Below are 21,730 nucleotides of genomic sequence, written 5' to 3' on the forward strand. Positions count from 1 at the left end.
TTTTTGTTATGTAAGGAAGAAACAAAACCAAAATATTTCTTACACAACAGTATCTTACTATTTGTCACAATGTGTCATAGACATACAAAAATGAAACCATATTTTAAATACTCAACATAATTTAATAACGTACACATCAGTATATATCTATCTTGTACACTGAATAATATGCCGATTTTACAAGAAAGGTTCACAGATGTGCAAAATAATTTTTAAAACAACTCCATTAAAAACTAATATATTTGATTTAAAAAAAGCTCTAGCATAATGTTGATAGACACTTCATTTCATAGTATTTATAGCAAAAATAAGATTTTTTCCCCTTTTTTCTTCTTTCCCCAACAAACAAAAAAACTTGTTCGTTTATTCTATAACCATCGTCCCAAGGACGTATCGCAAGGATAGGTTTGGATGATATCCGTGCTGTGATTGGTCAAATTGCATGTACGTCTTTGCATTGTGTCACATGTGCGAATCAGCTATATTCAGCAGTCATTTGAATACACAGGTGGTGTGCTTTGTTGTGTTTTATATGTTAGTATGCTTGCAGCGTGGACACGCGTGCTACAAATGCTGTATTTTATATATTGGATTAATACTTGTATTGTGTTAGTTTGAACTTACTACTGGATTTTGAACGAACAAGCAACAAAATAAAAAGTAAGTTTTGACCCTTATGTATAACTCATTTCAACAAATAATACAACACAATGAATACAATAATGATAAAGACAACAGGCATATATGACTGCAAATAAATAAACCTGGAATGAAGCAGTGGCGGATCCAAGAAATAAAGGAGAGGGTGGTGGGGTGAGGGCGATATTTGTCTATACAATGTAAGGAGGGATGACCAGATGGGTAAATCCGCCTATGTGACTTGGGAAAACCCCTCTTTGTTCAGAAATGGGTATTTCCAATTTCTGTATAGTTTAGTTTGATAATATATTTGTGGTTTATTGGTACGTTAGTTAGCCAGAGCTTGCAAGAATGTGTGTAGCCATGCTGCATCATCATTTTTTTTTCTCTTCTTCTAACACGATTTCTTGGTAGTGTATGGTATCATGCCACCCCATGTCTTCCCAACATTAATGGACACTGGAATTGGAACCTGTAACAAATAATGAATAATAATGTAAATAATAAACAAATAAAGAATTATGTACTTAATGCATGTCTGTTAATAGCCTGACTTTTCCAAAATGAGATTCATCTTACTGTAAGATGTGTGAAGGAACCACACAAACTAGGAGTAGATTCCATTACAGATTTTAACATTTCTGAAATAAAGCACATTGAATCCACATTTAGTATTTACATTCTTAAATAATTCTAAATAAACTCAATAAATGTTTATATGCACCAACTACTGTTAGGCAATCTAATAACAGGACACTGAGCTCGCCTTGCCAAGATAGGAACTCGTAACAGTCCTTTGATCTTATGTCTGGCTGCAATAAATACCAGCAGTACTATGTACTGGTGTCTGTTAAAAGGGCTTGGAACTGATAGTGTCGCAGCCACAGACAAACTCTTTGATCACCCTGTCCTGTTGTTAAATTGCCTTGGTTACATAGTACCTGTAACACTGCTAACATCTTTATCAGAACTCTCAAGCAGTAATTCATCGTGTATTTGTAATAGTAAGTGTGCATCTAAGTCTGCTCTTGAGTTCAGTTTGTTTACAACTTGAATCATAGCACTTTTGCACAGATCAGCTGCTGAACCTGCAGTCAACATTTAAAAAGTTTGTTTTCTGTTTACACTAAAATAAATGGATTCATAATAATAAATAGATAGACTAAAGCTCTGTCTGCATTATCAAACTAGTTTTGACAAAAAAATGTGTGGTAGTGGTATGCCCAAATATGGTAGTGGTATGCCCAAATATGGTAGTGGTATGCCCAAATATGGTAGTGATATGACATCATCATGTCCATATATGGGCACATCACATTTTTTTGTCAAGTAAAGTTTGATAGTGAGGACTAGGCTTAAGTCTCTACATTATTAAATTTGATGACAAAAATATGTGATGTGACGTCATATCACTACCATATTTGGACACATCACACTTTTTTTGCCACACTAGTTTGATAATGCAGACAGAGCTTTAGTCTATCTATTATGTATTTCAAATCTGTCTTATTAGATTAATTAATAATAAGTGTACAATTCTATATCTATAAACTTACTCATTCAATTATTTATATATTTATCATTTTAATTAATTGAAGTAAAAATGGAATAATTATTGGTTATCGATAAAAATAGATTTCTCTACTACACAAATTTTGGGTGACCAGCACTGCAACTGACTATTGTAATATAACAGATATAAAAAGACCTTGAATGACAAAGTTGACGGCTTGTCTTTCGGCAAATGATCTTTCTTGAAAATTGGATGATTTGATGTTTGGAAGCAATCTACGTCGATGAAATATTGTCTCCACAAAGCCTTGTTTTCGACACCTTTCAATACAGTCTGATGTAAACTGCTTTACAAGACAGAACTTAGCTGACAACAGATTTAAACAAAAAATATACTTTGAAATATAGGCATATTAGTGACATGAAATATAAATACTGTATACCACAACAAAAGTAACTTAACCCCAATACAGAATGTAACTTGCTATTTAGTCCTAACCTAGAAAACTTGAGCGGAGTTCTTTAGCCTTTTTTGTTGATACAGACAATGTTTCTGAAAGTCTCTCAGTACCTGTTGTTAGCAAGAAATAATAACATAACTTTAATGTATATAAATAAAAAAAAAGTCAAATAAGTACTAGAAATTAAAATGTGTCCACGTCAATCTAAATCTTAAAATTTACTCATTTATTTCTTGCACGTATGATGTCATTGAATCCAATGTAATTCAATTTAGCTATCATGTCTTATTATATACTTTGAATAATTATTAAGATACCACTCACCAGCTCCATAGATGAGAGAATAGACAATTCGCTTTGTACGATCACGGTCTGTGGCACTTACAACCTTCTTTTGGACACCCAGCCTAAGATATAAAAATCATTATATAAAACATCTACTTTCCTCCTAAATTTACAATTATATAAAAAATGTTACTAAAGCTCTGTCTACACTATCAAACAAGTTTGACAAAAAAGTGTGATGTGCCTAAATATGGTAGGGATATACCCAAATATGGAAGTGATATGACATCATCATGTCCATACAGTATATAGGTACATCACATTTTTTTTTTCACATAAAGTTTGTTACTGTAGACTAGACACTTTAGTGTTATTGAAAGCTAAAAAATGCTTACCAATGTTTTGTCAACTCAACAAATATATCGTCAACACCAGGATTATTAAACACCGCACAAAGTGCAGCATCCTGGGATAAATGAGCTAGTAAACGCAATTCAATTGATTGAAAATCTGAAGGAAAAAAGAATCTTTCTAGATGTGTTGAAAATCCTGTAAAAATAAGACCCTATTAGAGACACCTTAATATGGGTGTCCCTTAAATGTGGGTGTTCCTTTAATTTGGGTGTCCCTTTAATATGGGTGTCCCTTTAAGATGGGTGTCCCTTTAATTTGGGTGTTCCTTTAATATGGGTGTTCCTTTAATATGGGTGTTCCTTTAATATGGGTGTCCCTTTAATATGGGTGTCCCTTTAATATGGGTGTTCCTTTAATATGGGTGTCCCTTTAATATGGGTGTCCCTTTAATAGAGGTGTCCCTTTAATAGAGGTGTCCCTTTAATTTGGGTGTTCCTTTAATTTGGGTGTTCCTTTAATTTGGGTGTTCCTTTAAGATGAGTGTTCCTTTAAGATGAGTGTTCCTTTAATTTGGGTGTTCCTTTAATTTGGGTGTTCCTTTAAGATGAGTGTTCCTTTAAGATGAGTGTTCCTTTAAGATGAGTGTTCCTTTAATTTGGGTGTTCCTTTAATTTGGGTGTCCCTTTAATTTGGGTGTCCCTTTAATTTGGGTGTCCCTTTAATTTGGGTGTCCCTTTAATTTGGGTGTTCCTTTAATTTGGGTGTCCCTTTAATTTGGGTGTCCCTTTAATTTGGGTGTCCCTTTAATTTGGGTGTCCCAATGGAGAATGGAGGGGTATTACTGTAGTTTTATTATTTTTAGTCTGGCCATGTACATAAGCAACTCATTTAATATTTTGATGCCTTTAATATTTGACAGAAGATTAAGTTTAGTTTGTTTTCTACAAATATTTTACCTGCGGCAATCAATGTTTTACCCTCTGATGCTTTAAACGCATCTCTTGGCTTGATAATAATTACTTGACTATCTGTCTCTGTAATATAATTATTAACAACAAATATCAACTGTACTATAATAATCTTACTATATTATACTCATTTTAAAAGTTGTTGTTTGTTTATAATATATATTACCACTTACCAGTGTTTTGCTTGATTGCATTCATTATAACTTGCTTAGGGATGTTTTGTATGTTCTTAAGTACAGTAAATAAAAAGTAAATACGTTAATTATAGATCATTAAAATACTGCCAAAAGGAATTACTTGCACTAAATTTTCTGAGGATACTTACTGGATTAGTAGATGTTAGACGGCCACTAGATGCTGCAATCTGATCCCAACTTGTATGAAGTTTACCCTGATAGGAAATAATATATCGTAAGAAAATGCTTTACACTATGGTCTATCATTTGTATCAGTTTGGCGATTCCTGTACAAATATTTTGTAAAGTAGTATTTAAATTTAACAACAGAGACTAATTAATAATAAATCAAAATATTATATTGATATCAATACTACTTACATCATCAACTTTTTCTAGTATCCCATCAATGTAAGTTGATTTCACTTTTACTAACTAAAATAATAATAACAATATTAAACCTTAAACCTGCAACAATTCACTCAAAACCTCATAAACCAATTGTCAAACCATACTTTCCTGTTGCATGTACATTTATCTGTCTACAAACAAATACTGTACATATGAAATATATAATAGCAACTAGCCAATCAAATATTCAAATGTCTAAATATATAATAGCAACTAGCCAATCAAATATTCAAATGTCTAAATATATAATAGCAACTAGCCAATCAAATATTCAAATGTCTAAATATATAATAGCAACTAGCCAATCAAATATTCAAATGTCTAAATATATAATAGCAACTAGCCAATCAAATATTCAAATGTCTAAATATATAATAGCAACTAGCCAATCAAATATTCAAATGTCTAAATATATAATAGCAACTAGCCAATCAAATATTCAAATGTCTAAATATATAATAGCAACTAGCCAATCAAATATTCAAATGTCTAAATATATAATAGCAACTAGCCAATCAAATATTCAAATGTCTAAATATATAATAGCAACTAGCCAATCAAATATTCAAATGTCTAAATATATAATAGCAACTAGCCAATCAAATATTCAAATGTCTAAATATATAATAGCAACTAGCCAATCAAATATTCAAATGTCTAAATATATAATAGCAACTAGCCAATCAAATATTCAAATGTCTAAATATATAATAAGATACATAAAATTATAAAATGGAATGAAATGTGGAATTATCAAATGCCTACATTATAAAAAATAAATACAAAATATCGTAGGGATTATGATTAATTATAAAAAGAATCATTGAATTTTTTTTAGTACCTGTCTATGCTCCAATATCAAGCCTGGAAGTTTGTGATATGGTTTCAATTTTAACAACTAGAAGAAAAAAGATGCAGGAAAATGGTTACAAAGAAAGGTAAGATGAATGTAAAAGTTGCTGCTATAAAAGTATGCAGACACATTTATTTATTCAAAAATATTGTGATTGCAGCAAAAGGCTTAATTAAAACAATATTAACAAGTATTAACAATAAATACAAGTATCTAGAATTCAAATATAAAAAAATGTGTAAATGACAAAAACACAGTATTTTGTGTAGTTGCTTACAACTGATTCAGACGTTGATTTTGATTGCAAGACTGTAGTTTTTGCTAGTCCTTTGCTATTATCCTGCCTGTACTTTTCATCTAGTTTTAACTCGTCAAACAATACCTCAAAATAAACATATAAATTTAATGAAAGATAAATACAGTTATTCTTCCATTGACCCATTTTTTATCCATTGCTTTTTATAGATAATAAACACCCTTTCTTGATTTCATACTGTACCATATGATTTTATATTAAGATTAGATTATAGTTGATTATATATAAAAATTCAACAAAATAAACCAGTCTGTCAGTCTGTTAGTGGCAATGATTCGCTATTGGTTTGGAATGAAATAAATAAATAAAAATTAAATAAATGAAAATAAAATTTTAAAAAATAAAATAAATAAAAATAAAATAAATAAGGTATCCTTGTTAATACCTGTCTTAATTGAGGGTTACTGTTAATGTTAAATGAATAACCCACTAGATCCAATGCTTCTTTCTCAACTGCATGAATTCTTTTCTGCGAAAAACCAAAATTATATAAGCTATAGAAAGGTATTAAAAATATATAATGTTTTAAAACATTAAATATCTGATTTCAATATACAGCAGTCATTGGTTAACCTTGATTCAATTCATTTATTCTGATTTCAAATCGGAATTTCTTAAAATCATTATTTTAACAAACTGGTCTAAAGAGAATGTTATCCACCTACTTGTAGAATTGGTCCATATTGCAACAAAACTTTTGCATCAACCAAAATACCAAGTGTCTCGATCACTTCATGGAAAAATAAATTTAAATAATGTTAACACATATAAGTAAATTTAAGATACCATGCTCAATTATGACATAGGTTCTGAAATTAATCTACTGTTCTATTATTTTTGGTTAATGTAGGAGTGAGGGACTGAATCTGCCTAAGTTAAAGCTCTATCTTAACTATCAAACTAGTGCCTATATATGGACATGATGATGTCATATCACTACCATATTTAGGCATATCACACTTTTTTTGTCAAACTAGTTTGATAGAGTAGACAGAGCTATGTAATTCAACTTCCATAATTCTTACCTGCTAATATTGGGCATATCTTTACTTCCAGAAGCTCATAAAGCTGCAATAACTTTGCATCATCAAGTTTCTTTTTTAAACTTGACATCGTTTTTATCATGTACAGCAGATCATCACAAACCATATACCTTCCCTACATCACACAATTGAAATAGTTTAAGATAAACAACCATGTTTGTAGAAAACAGACACCTAATGCACAATTAATAGTGACGTAACATAAGTTAATTTGTCAATGCCTGCTGTAAAGTAATTAAGTACCAGCAATGATAATAATTTATTTTTCCTAAATTGCCACAGTTATCACTACTAGCAACAAAATGCCAACAACAGTATCAACTTCATAATCATCATCATAAAAGCAACTAATAATAAATATTATACTTGAGAATGTCTTGGTGTTTGTTTGTCTACCATATCGGTCAATTCAGTGAAGGTATTTGGGCAATGGTCAGCATCTAACAACCAAGCTGCTATCTTTGGATCGTCTACTCTCCAATCACTGGAAACTGAAACGACAAATATTGTACTAAATAATTATTAACCATTGAATATAAAAATAATACATCGATCTAAGAGCCCAGTCATGTTTGAATGAAACCATTTGTACACCTGGAGAGAGGCAAACATAAGTAAAGTATCTTGCCTAAAAATACAAGCAATGCTTGTTGGAATCCTTTGTTATGTCTTAATGCTGTTAGATATATCATAGAAATGACAAACATACCAACTCGGAGGTTAAATGAATAGTGTTCAATTAAAGCACAAAACAATTCTTTAGCTCCAAAGCATACTTTAGTAATAGATACATTTGACATCAGATTTTGAAACATTACACTGTAAAAAAAAAAAAAATTATAATAGATATATTAGTAATTAGCATACATATTATGACAAAACTATTAATAAAATGATAATAATGTAGTGATAACAATGAAGTACCAATGTGTGTCAATTCGAAAAATATAAAAATGTCAAAATGCAATATTTCTTGTACCGTGTGTATTTGTCCATATCATTAATGGCAAGAGGTATGTGAACGAATATTTTCTCTTCCTTTTTCATGGCAACCAGGGTTATACCAATGGGTTGATCATCAGACTGCATTTTTGCCAATTTGCTTTTCTATTAAAAAAAAAATGGATTCTGTTATCAAATCAAATAATTTAGGATAAGATTATACAATCTAACTTTGTAAGCATAATCGGCTCCATTGAATACAATGACATGTTGCCCGCAACCAGATTCATTCATGACGCATTTATTCTACGGAGTCTGGACTATCACTATTTATGCTGTTCATATCATTTTTGTTATTGTAAACACATACATTTTGTTTTTGTTCTGTGTTTTATTTGATTTCTATGTGTTGTAATATGACAATACTATAACATACGGTGAGAATAAACAAATAAAATATACACAATATATAAAATGTACACAATCACCTTTGTGTGTATTCCTATGTGTTGTAATATGACAATACTATAACATACGGTGAGAATAAACAAATAAAATATACACAATATATAAAATGTACACAATCACCTTTGTGTGTATTTCTCCTCCACTCAATTGTGTAGAACTGTCAGCATACACTAGTGTTAGGGCTACAACATCTGCTGTGGTGATACTGCCTAATACTATCTGCCTTTCTTTTTCATTTATCCTTGCTACATTTATCAATTCTTTTGATCTAGATGTAGTTGGTTTTTGAGAAAATACCTTTAAATGAACAAATAATAAATGTTATTATTTGCAGTATTTCAGTTTGAATTGTTACTGTACTCTACTTAGTTTATGTTGTACCTGGTTAATCTTGAGTTGTCTATCCTGAGTACACGGTCTCTTTACTGGAGTTTGAAATCTTCTTTTACAATTACTTTCCTTTTGTTTCTTGTTCATTGTGTTTCTCATATCTCTACATTAGAATAAAAATGGTAATAATTATTAGTATTAAAATAATGTTTGGTAAAACATGTTTAGGTGACTAATAAAAAAACTATATCCCACCTGGAATATTTTGTCACTGGAAGTGAATGCTCCTTAGTACTATCTGATCCATAAACATTCTGACTGGTACGAGTAAAAGAACTATAGCATGTGTTCATAGGCCTATTTGTTATAACTGCTTTTGTACAGATACTTGCAATTTCTCTCATGTCTCTACTTAATTTTGAATTTTCCATCTTATTTTTTTTTTCTAAATGCTCCTGTTTTATCTCTGGTTGGGATGATTGTGTACTAATGCAGACTGGTTGTTGTTCTTCTTGATCATGATTATGCCATCTGTCGGTCAGAACAATATTTGAATGCTTTTCTGTACATGGAAGTCCAGCTGATGTAAAAGAATACCAATTATTTGTATTTGTTTTTAAATCTTTGGCTGTTAAATTATTATTATGATCTGTTTTATTGGCATTGAACGGATTGTTAAACTCTGTATCTGAATCATCAGAAAATGAGAGAGGTGGACTATCTTGGTTATTGCTTGATTTGCTATCATTCCAGTCTTTGTTATAGAAGTGAGTGTCTGGGGTATGTGGCACCGAAGAAGTTTGATTACAAGAAAAGCTTTCAGAGACATTACTAGAAGAATCTACTGTGCGTAGAGTATTTTTTGCTGTATCAGTAGTTGATTGCACGGATGAATCCATTGTGAAACGATCACCACTAATGGGTACAGTAGACAAACCCATTTCTGATGTAGCAAGGTCATTGTTAAATGTCATACAAGGATGGTTCAGTGAAGATTTACTTGTTGAAGGAGAAACATTTGAAGTTACACAATTTCTATTTACGCGTGTCGTTTGGTTTGTTGCCAGAATGTTATTCTCTCGTTGTAGGAGGCTCACTGTATTTTGATCAGCATCTATGTAGTCATTAGGTTCTTTTTTTATTTTTAGTTCAAGGGTTTTATTCTTTTTCAAAAGCTCTGAAGAGTAATTAGAACACTTGTCATTCTTGAATTTTCTGTTATAAAGTGATGAACAATAGTTGTTTGATTTGGTTGATTCTGCAATAAAGAAGGAAAATCAAATTTAGATACCGAGTATATTTTAAACTGTCAATAATTTTGTGTTTGGTGCTCTAAATTATACCTTCTTTCAGCTTGAATGTCTCTTCTCTGTTCTTGTGTGCTTCTCTAAGAGCTCTTAAAACAGTCAGAGCATCATGAGACGGCCAAAACACCACAGAACAATCAGGAGGTCGTTTAGCTGGTGTCCACACTGGTGACATGGTTAAATCTGTAAATTAATTATTTGAAATATGCTTAGATTTTATACCTATTGCTATTGTAATTTTAAACATTTTTACATATACTTATACTGCAAAAATAAATGTGACATGTACACTAATCTAATTATAATTGTAACCATTGGCATTTATTAATATTAGTCTAGGCCTAGGCTGGAGGCCTAATTACAATATGAAATTAATATATTTAATATGCTACTAGGCCTAGGCCCTAGCCTAGGCCTAGTACCATCATGTCTCAAAAGAAAATTAAATAATTCTTCTTCACAATCTGAATCAATCACATCCTCATCATAAATATTCGTACGGGCCTACTGAGCTAGGTAGGATAGGTATCCAACTAGGCTAGGCCTAGGCTATTTAGCAGCATGTGGTATGCTCAGTTAAATAACAGCTCCCCTTCTTTCCTGCTCTCCTCACTCACTCAGTCATACCAAGTAAGTAGGCCTCTTGCTAGCATGATGGGCCTAGAAGGTTGGAATGAATAAATGATTAATATTTTAGGCTAGACCTGCCCATGTCTTAATCTAATTTGTTAGGTAGCTGTAGATTACAGATACGACATAAAATTGAAAATAGTTAACTTATTAATTAAAAAATTACGTCTTAATATCAAATAAAGTAGGCCTCAAGTTAGCAGCAGCCAACACGTCGTAATTCTGATTCCCGTAAAGTTTTCAATATGCAAATTATTATACAGCATGTTCCATTAAGTAGATAGCCTATGCATGACAAGATTTAATAATATTATGTATAATATAAGTGATAACTAGATTAATACATACCAAAATAATCAAAAACATATTTTAAAATTTTAATTTTTTTTCTAGATCCTAATTATTTTTGTTTATATTAGGCAATGATGACTGATGTACATTTAACCAAAATATTAACACCCCTATATAAATAGTGTACTGTTCTTTTTAATTTAAACTAATATTTCATAATCATTACTACGCTTCAAAAACCAAATAATATTAAAATTTTCAAAATACGTAATTATAAATTTGATAGAAACACAGTACAGTATATATTGTACAGTATTGCATATCTAGTAGGCCATATCAATAATTTATTTCAGAGAGAAACCTTTTGCATAATAGGTGAACGCAATTGGATAATATAGACAAATTATCTGAAATGGTCTTAATTTTGACCAATCACGTATTGTGTTGTATAATCTATGAGTCTTCAATAACTGTGGGCAACACAAAACAATAATGAATGACTGCTCTAGCTGAAAAAACTAGAGAAGATTCGAACTACTGTTGTTTTTAGGTGTAAGTTATTTTAAACAGTACAATAGGCCTATAATATATATTTTAAATTAAATAAATAAATGCTTAAATATTTAGCAAGACTCTAGGCCTACCTAGTATAGCTATTTGGGTACGGGTTAGCCAAGTTGGGTACGAGTTGGCATGGGTACGGGTTGGTTTGGGTACGGGTTGACCAGCACCCAGGCCTAGCATGTGCTTGTTAATTGTAGCCTGGCTGGGCTAGCAAAAGGCCTATTATTATAGGTCTAGCTAGGCCCACTAGGCCTTAGTAGGCCTACTATATTACTACTAGCCTAGGCCTAGTAATACCTAACCTTACGCCTAGGCCTAGCTAGGTAGGCTGAGCCAACTACACTTGGGCCTAGGCCCTCCTTCTTAGCTAGCTAGGCTAGGTAAAGTAACTGGTAGGTTTGGACCGAGCTGACCAGCTTCCGCTACTTCCACTGACTGTTTACACTGATTTTTAAAAAATTTGCATTTATTTTTCAGGAATTAAATGATTAAAAATGTTAGCAACTCAAAGATCAGGCCATGAGTCTTCAGGTTAGTAACATTAAAAACAATTGTGGTAATGACATTCTATTAATTGTCTAATTAATTAGGTCTAGGCCTAGCTAGCCTACGTATGTTGTTAGCCCTTTTTGACATGTTGTGTACATTTTTTTGTTCAATTGTTTGTATTTATACTTCTGTACTGTTTGATATAGGCAAAAAAACTAAATCTGGTTTCCAAAGTGAGCTTGAGTCCAAACTGCGTGATCGTAGAAAGCGTGGCCTTGGTGCAGGACTAAGCGATTTTAGTCTTACAGAAGATGATGATGATGATGATGCCAACAAAGAAGATGAAGACGATGACAGTGATGACGATTTTGGAAACAGTACTGATGGTAGTTATTTTATATTTGTTGCCAATCGTAGATTTTTTATTCCAATAATAAAATATTTATTATGAAATTATCTTTGACTTAAAAAACAAACCTTTTTTAATTCGTCTTTACTCACTGATTTTTTTCAAATTTTCATTTTTGACAGATTTTCTTTCCCAATTCACAACACCTGCAAAAACTAATACTAAAGGAGGGTGGAAGCCACCAGTACCACAATCAACAAAGAAACCCTCTCCTGTTCCTTCACCAAGGAGCAAACTAAGTGATTCATCCCCAACACCATCTCCTCGCTCAAAGTTGAGATCCAAATCTCCTATATCAAACAGGTCTTCATCTCCAGATCCACTACTCAGCCTGCTTAAAAAAGAAGACAACAAAAAGTCCGCTTCAAGCCCAGTACCAAAACCAAGACCTAGGAAAAAAAACCTTGACTCTACAGATGATGACTCTCCTAGGTCAACAACAGGTCAGCATCAACCAATTAAAGGAAGGCATTCGCCAAATAAAGAGTTGAATACCAAATCAAAAAATGGAAGAAAGAGTCCTAGTGTTGATGAACTACTGGGAGTAAAACCTAAATCTCGGAGTAGCTCACCAGTTAAAAATGAGGAAAAACAGTCAGAGTTAGATATGCTCTTGGGGATTAAACCAAAATCAAGGGCCAACTCTCCAACTCGTAAAGAAATCGAACATAAAGAGGCTGATAAAGTGAAAGGAAATCGAACCTCTCCATCTCCAAAAGCAACATCTCGTAAGGTTTCTCCGAGTAGACAGTCAGATTCTCCATTTTCGTTTGTGGAGACTGAATCCAAAAAGAAAAAATCAATTTTGGATTCTGATGAAAGTGACCAAGGAAAAAAGTCTAAATCTAAAAAGAGAACGGATAAAAAAAGTAGTGGCAAAACGTCACCATCCAATAATAAATCATCCAGAATAAAAAGTATACTAGGTTCAAGCAGTGAGGATGACAGTGAGAAGTCGAAATCAAAGAAGGGTAAAAAGGGGAGTGGAAGAACATCCCCAACAAGTGAAAAATCATCCAAAATAAAAGGGTTATTTGATTCAAGCACTGATGATGATAGAAAAAACAAATCTAAATCAAAGGTTTCAGGAAAAAACAGCAGAAAATTATCTCCATCTTCCAAGAAAAAAGGTTTATTGGATTCCAGTAGTGATGAAGAAGAACGTAAAACAAACTCTAAATCAAAGAAGGAGTCTAGTAATAAGGGAAGGGAATCACCATCCAATGTCAAATCAAAAAGAAAAACAAAAGGATTACTTGATTCCAGCAGTGACGAGGAAACTAATGACCTAAAAGATAAGAAAGGAAAATCTGGGAATGATAGAAGAAAGTCAACAAGAGGCGGTTCTCCTGTACAGAAAGAAACCAAACAAACAACCCTATTTGATTCTAGTAATGAAGAAGAAGAAAAGGTTGCACGAAATAGAAAAACTCAAAAACAGAAATCTAGATCATCTTCACCAGATTCTAAACGACCAACTCCAAAACCAAGAATTACATCGGCTAAAACAAGATCAAAGTCTCCAGGAAAAAACAAAGTTAGTGGAAAGGATAATTCTGAAACGGATTCTGATGACAAAAATAAGAAGTCAAGAAGAAAAAAATCGAAGAATTCATCAAATAAAAAGAAAAGTTCTGATTCAGATTTAGATGAAAACTCTCCATTCAATATACAAGCTAAGAAAAAAAAGGAAAAACAATCAATCCTTGATTCTTCAGAGACATCATCATCAGAAGAAGAGAATTCATCAAAAAAGAAAAATCAGAAGCAATCCTTGTCTTTACTTGAAGCTCTGGAAGACTCTGATAATAAAAAGAAGAAAAAGAAAAAAAAGAAAGGGCTTCTGAGTGACAGTGATGGAGACCACAATGATAGTTACCCAAAAGACCGAAGGCCAAAGGTGAGAATACTATTGTTTTCTGTTTTGAAATAGTATTTTATTTTATTTCATCAGGGTTGAGGGGAGTTAGGCATTGACTGGTGTATAGGGAGTGTACAATCATTGTAAAGTTAAACCATGGAGGAGTCTCCATCTCCTACATTTGGTTTTGATGTATTTTGTTCATATAAAAATATAATTGGTTTTTTTTTCTGTTCAGAATGGATATCATAGTGCTGATTCTGATGGTGGAAACAAACCCAAAAAGTTTATTGATCCTGCTTCTGGGAATAGGTAGGTTTTGAATACAATATACATTTGCACATTACAGAAATCAAAAGACTAAAAAAATAGAAATATCCTGTCCAGAATTGGTTGAACATAATACGTAGTGTATCTAAAAGTTGTTTCCAATTGTAATTAGACGTGTACGATCAGCATCCGGTGAAAACATTGCTAGGCCAAAGGCGCAACGACCACCAAAAGGAGCAAACACACTTAGTTTGAATTCAAGTTTGAACTCTAGTTTTGGATCAGGATTAGGAGACTCGCTTAATGATGCAAACTCTATACGTAATGCCATCTATGGTGAATGGAGAGTTCGAAAAGATGCAGAATTACAAGCAAAAATTAAAGAAAAGAAGAAGGAAGAAAATGAGGTGAAGAAAAAGAAACTTGAGGTAAGGAATTGTATTTGAAGAATCACAATCTGACTTTTTTGAAATAGTGAATTTTATTTACAATATCTGTAAGGGACCTTACATAGGCATTCAAACATGGTAGATAAAAGTAGTGTATAAAGTTCCCTTGGCAGGTGTTTCGTTTATTAGTGCATTTGAGATGGTCAAAATTACATTTCTGAAAATTTGAACTATTTGTTAGGAAGAGAAGGATAGAAAGTTAGAGGCCATGGCAACATTTAGAGCTTGGAATGAGAAAAAACAAGAACAGCTGAAGAAAGAAAAAAAGAAAAAGGATGCTGAAAGAAAGGAAAAAAGAGAGAAAGAAACAGAAGAGTTGGCAGAGAAAAGAAAAATGGCAGAAAAGGTAATTTTATCTGCTAAATGTATTGTATTCATTGATTTTGAGGCAGGAGAAAAGTAACCATTATGTTGATGTAATTTTAGTTAATATCATTACAAGACAAATGGCTTCTGTTCTCATTTTGTAATTGCCAGATTATGCAAAATGTATGTAGAAATATTAACTTATTTATTGCTTTTGTTTGTTGCTGTTTTATTATAATACATATTTGCCAAAATAATATTTATTTTGTTTTGTTTCATCAATTTTAGACATTTCAAGCGTGGAAGGGCACAAAGGATGATGTTTTAAAAGAACAACATCAAAAGAAACTGAAAGATGAAAAGAAGGAGTTGCACAAAACTGTTGAAACTAAAGATGAAAAGAAAAAGGATGCTGCAAGTGCTTTTAAAAAATGGTAATTTTGACAGATTGAGTATGAAAAGGGACAGCACTACCTGTAATAATATTACTTGCATATTCATGTTGTTTAGCTATGTCAGGTATAGATTTAGGCTGAGGCTAAACAGGCTTTAGGCCCCTAAAATTTAATAGCCATGACATTTTAAAATAAAATTTGTATTTTTCTGCAACCTGATGGATCGTTTTATTATTATTATTATTATTTATCCCTCCTAATCTATAATGTTAGATCCGCACCTGTATGTGTAATGAATTTGGAATTTGTACAATTATTTTCATTTATAATTTTCAATTAATCAATTTAGGAAATCTGTGAAGGATGAGAAGATACATACAGAAAAGAAAGAAAAGAAAAAGCAAGAAAAGGAAAAGAAAAAGGAAGAATTCAGTCATACAATTAAGAGAGAAAAAGAAGCAAGTAGTTCATATGAACAATGGCAGGACAACCTTGACAAAAGGAAAAAAGCAGAAAAAGAAAGATTGAAAAATTCAAGACCCATATCAAGTACACCATTTAGACCATGCAGTAATACAGTACCTACAACACAACATTCAATGAGATATTAAGGTTGAGTTGTACAATGTACGTCTAGGTAAGATCTGGAATTATCTTCTTGGAGGTAAATAATTTGCCATTCAGCTATGTTCTCTCTAATACAAATGTGATATTAGTAGCCGATTTTGAAGGTTAGAAAAGTTAATTTGCCTTATTTATAAAGTGTACTATTTTACTAAAGCATTATTTATAATAGCTAGAATAGTTTCTGCCAACTGTGCTTAACACTCGCCATACCAGAATAATATACTTGCATTAAACTTTTCACATGACCCAAAAAGAACTTTCTGTAAATCACTTCAAAAGTGTGCGTAATTTTTGTTTTTAGAGCCAATAGATAACAAATAAGAGGTACTGTTTTTTTTTTTCAATAGATATGTTAATAGAATTAAATAGTATTTAAATAGAACAAATTGTGGAATTATTTTCTAGTTGCCAAAGTAAAATTAAAGAAAAAAACGTTTTTAAGTAGTTTTAATTAATATACTATTTATGTATCTAGTGTGTTTTAAGTATCCGGACAGAATGAAAAATAGATTGAAGAAATTGGCACTGTTTTTGGCAGTCAGATTTTGGTGGTAAACCAACACTTTTGAAAATTAGTTTGATCCTCTTTAAATTTGCTATATTTAAATAATGTGTTGTTTTGATTTAATTTAGCCTAACTTTTGTGAATAACTGGGAAGTTGCAATAACCTCCTTAATTATGCCTACTGTACTAATTTTAAAAGACCTTGGTATTTAAAATTTTAAAATAAATACAAAATACTTAGTCATCAATTGATATTTGTTTTCCATTTCTTTCACACACAACAAAAATACAATAGAAATACATGATTAATGAAATGATATTATAACACACCTTAGTAGATTCATGTCATTTGATTGGGGATTGTGTGATGTCCTTATTTCCAAGTACTGCAAGTTTACTTTGCAAATAATGATATATATATATACAACTTGGTCCTATGTATTATTAGGTGTTCTGGGGAGAAATTCTCTTAATATGAGTTTTAAATGTACATATTTGTAATACAGAGCAACCACTACCACCAGCATGCTAATTATGACATAAAAGCCTGCATAAAATTGTATTATTTTTCAGAGAGATACAACTATAATTATATCATTTATCACTGCACACAAAACTATTCTAAATACCAATATAATTAAATACACTTTTTAAAACTTTGATACGATCTCTTGTATATAGTAAAATGCTTCTTTTTATATTTTTGTAGGTGATACATACCAATTTTTAAATTTAAAATTGCTCATCAGGTGTTTTACTGGAATTTTAAATTTACTTTAATTTAGGTTAATTAAATTATTGGTTCTTCATCCTTTTCTTGTTTACTATTTTACTTTATTCTGTTTCTCATGATAAATCTTCAGTACTTGAGATACTCCTTCTATCTTGCTGATGTCTAAAACAAGAAGCTACATCATTAGGTTGTGTATCCATTCCTGCTTGAACTTGACAAGCAGTTTTCTTGCCAGATTGTTGCCACTTATTGAACACATCTTTGATTTCAGAAGTTGCTTCCACATCAATATTTACAAGATGAATTTCTTTGATCATTCGTATATAACGTTTATCATTCTTTGCGAAGTTGTAACAGTTAAATAACGTTTTCTCCTTTCTAATTTCTTTTTGTATTCTTCCTGAAATCTTCCGCCAGCTTTATCAGCAATAGCTTTTGCAACTCCACTTCCATGCTGAACTTGATTATCAGCCTCATTAACTATAACATCAACATTTTCTTCTGTAATATCACCTTGTCTTACAATCACTGTGATTCCACCTGGTAATACAAACTTCACATCAGAGAGAATTATTTCATCATCACTTCTAGGCCTGCTAACATCTAGTTCACCATGCTTTGTCGATTGAGATACCCCACATAACTTTTGGAAATAAATAATAGCGTTATCCACATTTTCTTCATTTCCAACAAATGAAACCTCATTTGGTGAAATCAAAACAGTATGTTTCCTTGATGTTTCTTGTGAGGCTTTCAGAACTTTCTCAACATTAATGTTTGTTACCTTAAGTGATTTGATTGTAGGATTTAGACTTTGACACTTGCTTTTAAAAGTATCTTCAGCTAGCTTTCTATCATCATCATTTCCTGGTGTGTTGGACTTAATGGCAAAGTTATTATCTTCCAAAGTAAAAATGATATCAAACTTCTTTTCTAATTCATTTACAAATTCTTTGTGACATGTTGTTAAGAACTGATATTCTAATTCTTTTGTACCTTCATTGCTTATACCAGCCACTTCTTTCACTCCAATATTAGAAGAGGTAGTTGTGGTGGTAGCTTGATCAACAGAACTTACTAATGACCGTTCAAGTTGGTCAGTTACATACTCAATTACTTTGTCTACATCTGCTTTGTTGTATAACACAAGTTGTCCATCATCCAGATATTCTCCACTTATTCCCACAGTATTTAAGATACTGGTCTTTAGCGTTGGGTCAAGTAAATGTGCAACTTCACCAAGCTCCAAAGTGAATGCCTTGTCTGAGTGTCTTATCTAAAATTGACAAAAAAATAAATGTTATTGTAATCGAGACAAATTCAAATAGTTAGAAATAAAAGAACCTGTTGTATATGTTTAGGTAAAATAATATGGAGTGATACTTCCATGATCAAATGAATCTACTAATCATGCTTGTGTGTTACTGTAAGTAACCCAGAAAAAGAAAGTAATCTAATATCAACGTATATAAACATGAATAATTAGAAACTCACCTTGAAAGGAGATATCTTGGAATTTCCCCCCGACTCATTTAATATTGTCTTGGCATTTATCAGAGAGCTTGCAACTAAAATATTAATATGAAATGAATTACAACACAAATAAATTAGTTTTAATAAATGCACATGTATATTTATAGTACGGTAATAATACAATTAGTTTTATTTTTTAATAGTGAAGGTGTACCTTCTGATTCATCAAAAATAGCCAATGCTTTGTCTTCAGAGTTCCCAAATGGGTATATAACCTTATGAACATCACCACCTCCAAGTTTATGCTTCTGCAGAGTTATTTGCAATTTGTCACTAATTTCCCCATGAGAGCTATACTTTACAAACTCTGTCAAAATCACGCAATTTGCCAGGCTAAATTGCTCTTTATCCTGCAAATATAACATTCTTGATAAACAAAGAAAAAACTAGAATAAATACATGATTAATCAATCAATAATAATATTATTACTTCTCATAATACATAAAAATATAACAAAATTAGTGATGAAGGTGGCATGGTCCTGGGTAAGCACAGTTTGTATTGAGGAAAACAGCTGGAATAAACATTATATTATGTGTTTTCAAAAATTCAACATAACCAAGGAGGTAAATATTATTTTTGATTGGTTAAGAGAGCTTGATAGATCATAGAAAGACAGGAGGACATGGACGGGTTTGTCAAACAAATGACTGAGAATCTTGCTTTATGGGTTACATAGTCATTTGAGAAAGTCTTTAAAAAAACTAGAAAACGGTTGTTTGCTCAATTTCAGTGTAACTTTCTCACCTTCAGCTGATTATTCAACCATTTCTCAAGTTCTTCATTGAAATATGTTTCTGGTTTTTTGGTAGTGTCTCGATTGTCCAAAAATAGCAACTTCATATCATCCACTTTATAATATTTTATCGGTAATTTGTCCAGTATTTCAGGAATAATAGGAAGTATTGGACTTACATCCAATATAATTGCTTCCTTCTGATGATCCACCTGAAATTATAACAATTAAGTATCTAATATATTGTAAATGGTCTACCAACTAACTAAATTTCTTTATTAAGGTTGTCTTTAAACTGTATTTTTTCACATATAATTATTAGACTTTTTCAAATAAATTAAAAATAATAAATGGCTTTTCCTGTGTCTTTAATAATGTTATTTTGGATAAAGATTTTAGTGGTAATATTTTTACATGGAATAAATCTAAACCAAATTTAATTTTAAATTAGCCTTGTATATAATTACCAGACTTGGCTTATATAAATTAGCAATTTAGCCATTGCACTAAAATTGTAATAACTGTCCATTTTTTTATGTTTAAATTGACGTTCATGTTGATGAATTACGTTCTTTCGTACTATGGAAATATGACAAACAAATTCACCTCAATTTTTTCAAACTTTAGTTCTGTTTCCTTTGTTATCTCAGAATTCATCACAAGCTGTTTTGCAACTAAAAATAAAGAAGAATAAAAATAAAGCACACAATATTGCAACACACATATTTCATGATATAATAAATTATGAATGAATTGTTAATTATTAATAAGGCTCAAATTCCAATAATGTAATGTAATCAATAATAACAGGCATCTAATTAGTGAATTCATAATGACCTCTCTGGACTTTGATTGTGAAATAGAAATTCTATACATTAACCCTCTGTAGACAGGTGCATTGCACAGGAGTAATAACTGTTACCTTCTTTATCTGTAAACTGCACTATTGCCATATCTTGCTTGGTTCCAACTGGATAAATGAGACCATGTAAATGATATTTTGATGGGAGTTCTTCAAAAGCTTTAATGAGGTGTGCAATGGTTGCCTTATCATCCTCCTTCACATCAAAACCCTTAACAATCAATCCACTTTCTACTTGAGGAACCTCTAAATTCTAAATAAAAACGAAATTTACTAACATTAACTAAAGTATGGTGACATTTATTTAAATGTGTGCTGACCATGTTAAAAAGGGGCTGCTTTGACAATGTAAATAATTTGATTTTTTTTTCTAAGTATACAATGATGTTTCAGTAACTGAGAATATAAAAATATGACTACACTGTAGGCCTATACATTATCATATTTACTGAAAAGCAAAAGCATCTCAATAAGCCAGCAAAATTATGTTTTGTTTTTAATAATATTAAGTTTTTATAAACACGTGTTTCTCATGAATTCATATGTAGGAGAATTTTACAGTAGGCGGAGGTATTGATGATAAAAGAAGAGAATAAAATTGTGTAAATTGCGTAAACGTAAGGACATTGAAACATCGTCAGAACAGGGTGATGCTCACAGAGACCACACGTACATGATACCAAGGGTAAGAACCAATTTTGTCACTATATTTTTAATATTATCACATATTTCCATTTAAAAGGTTTGTGTATTTCATGTAATGTTTAATGTGGGACTGTTATTAGTTAAAATACACAATGTAATACGTAGTATTTGTGTTGTGAAAACATTTTCATGTAATTCTTAGAAAATGTATCATGTTTGAATATTCTGTTGTTAATGTTAGGAACTATGCCTTCCCCTGAAGTATATTTTTCCAGTTCCCAGAATGAAGATCTACACCTTTTCACCTGTGTGCTTTTGTCCTCTACAAATAAGATTCTGGTGACTGATGGACCACATGG

At 31.5% G+C, this 21,730-nt stretch overlaps 2 protein-coding genes across 3 annotated transcripts; one reads left to right on the top strand and one right to left on the bottom strand.

The window, feature by feature from the left end:
- Positions 1 to 115: 115 nt before the first annotated feature.
- LOC140046627 (DNA polymerase nu-like) lies at positions 116 to 9,699 on the bottom strand. The gene is made up of 22 exons (XM_072091322.1): positions 9,014 to 9,699; positions 8,810 to 8,921; positions 8,549 to 8,725; positions 7,998 to 8,125; positions 7,728 to 7,837; positions 7,385 to 7,509; positions 7,001 to 7,133; positions 6,641 to 6,705; positions 6,361 to 6,444; positions 5,937 to 6,041; positions 5,648 to 5,704; positions 4,777 to 4,830; positions 4,545 to 4,610; positions 4,393 to 4,447; positions 4,208 to 4,285; positions 3,293 to 3,407; positions 2,937 to 3,019; positions 2,651 to 2,722; positions 2,348 to 2,518; positions 1,581 to 1,727; positions 1,219 to 1,280; positions 116 to 1,111 (listed from the first exon to the last, which is right to left on the bottom strand). Exons 1-22 carry the CDS (start codon positions 9,697 to 9,699, stop codon positions 1,034 to 1,036), a joined length of 2,763 nt encoding a protein of 920 aa, XP_071947423.1. The 3' UTR covers positions 116 to 1,033.
- Positions 9,700 to 11,460: 1,761 nt separating this feature from the next.
- Positions 11,461 to 21,429, top strand: LOC140048147 (uncharacterized). Of its 2 annotated transcripts, XM_072093195.1 has the most exons (10): positions 11,461 to 11,538; positions 12,028 to 12,081; positions 12,246 to 12,425; positions 12,571 to 14,348; positions 14,548 to 14,621; positions 14,752 to 15,007; positions 15,210 to 15,374; positions 15,623 to 15,768; positions 16,079 to 16,366; positions 21,275 to 21,429. In XM_072093195.1, the coding sequence occupies exons 2-9, from the start codon at positions 12,045 to 12,047 to the stop codon at positions 16,338 to 16,340; spliced, it is 2,898 nt and encodes a 965-aa protein (XP_071949296.1). In that variant the 5' UTR covers positions 11,461 to 11,538; positions 12,028 to 12,044; the 3' UTR covers positions 16,341 to 16,366; positions 21,275 to 21,429. The 2 variants fall into 2 exon arrangements, with proteins under 2 accessions (XP_071949296.1, XP_071949295.1); XM_072093194.1 differs by lacking the exon at positions 21,275 to 21,429 and having other exon boundaries at positions 16,079 to 17,056.
- Positions 21,430 to 21,730: the final 301 nt, after the last annotated feature.

This window comes from Antedon mediterranea, chromosome 4, assembly GCF_964355755.1.
Source record: "Antedon mediterranea chromosome 4, ecAntMedi1.1, whole genome shotgun sequence".
Lineage (NCBI taxonomy): Eukaryota > Metazoa > Echinodermata > Crinoidea > Comatulida > Antedonidae > Antedon > Antedon mediterranea.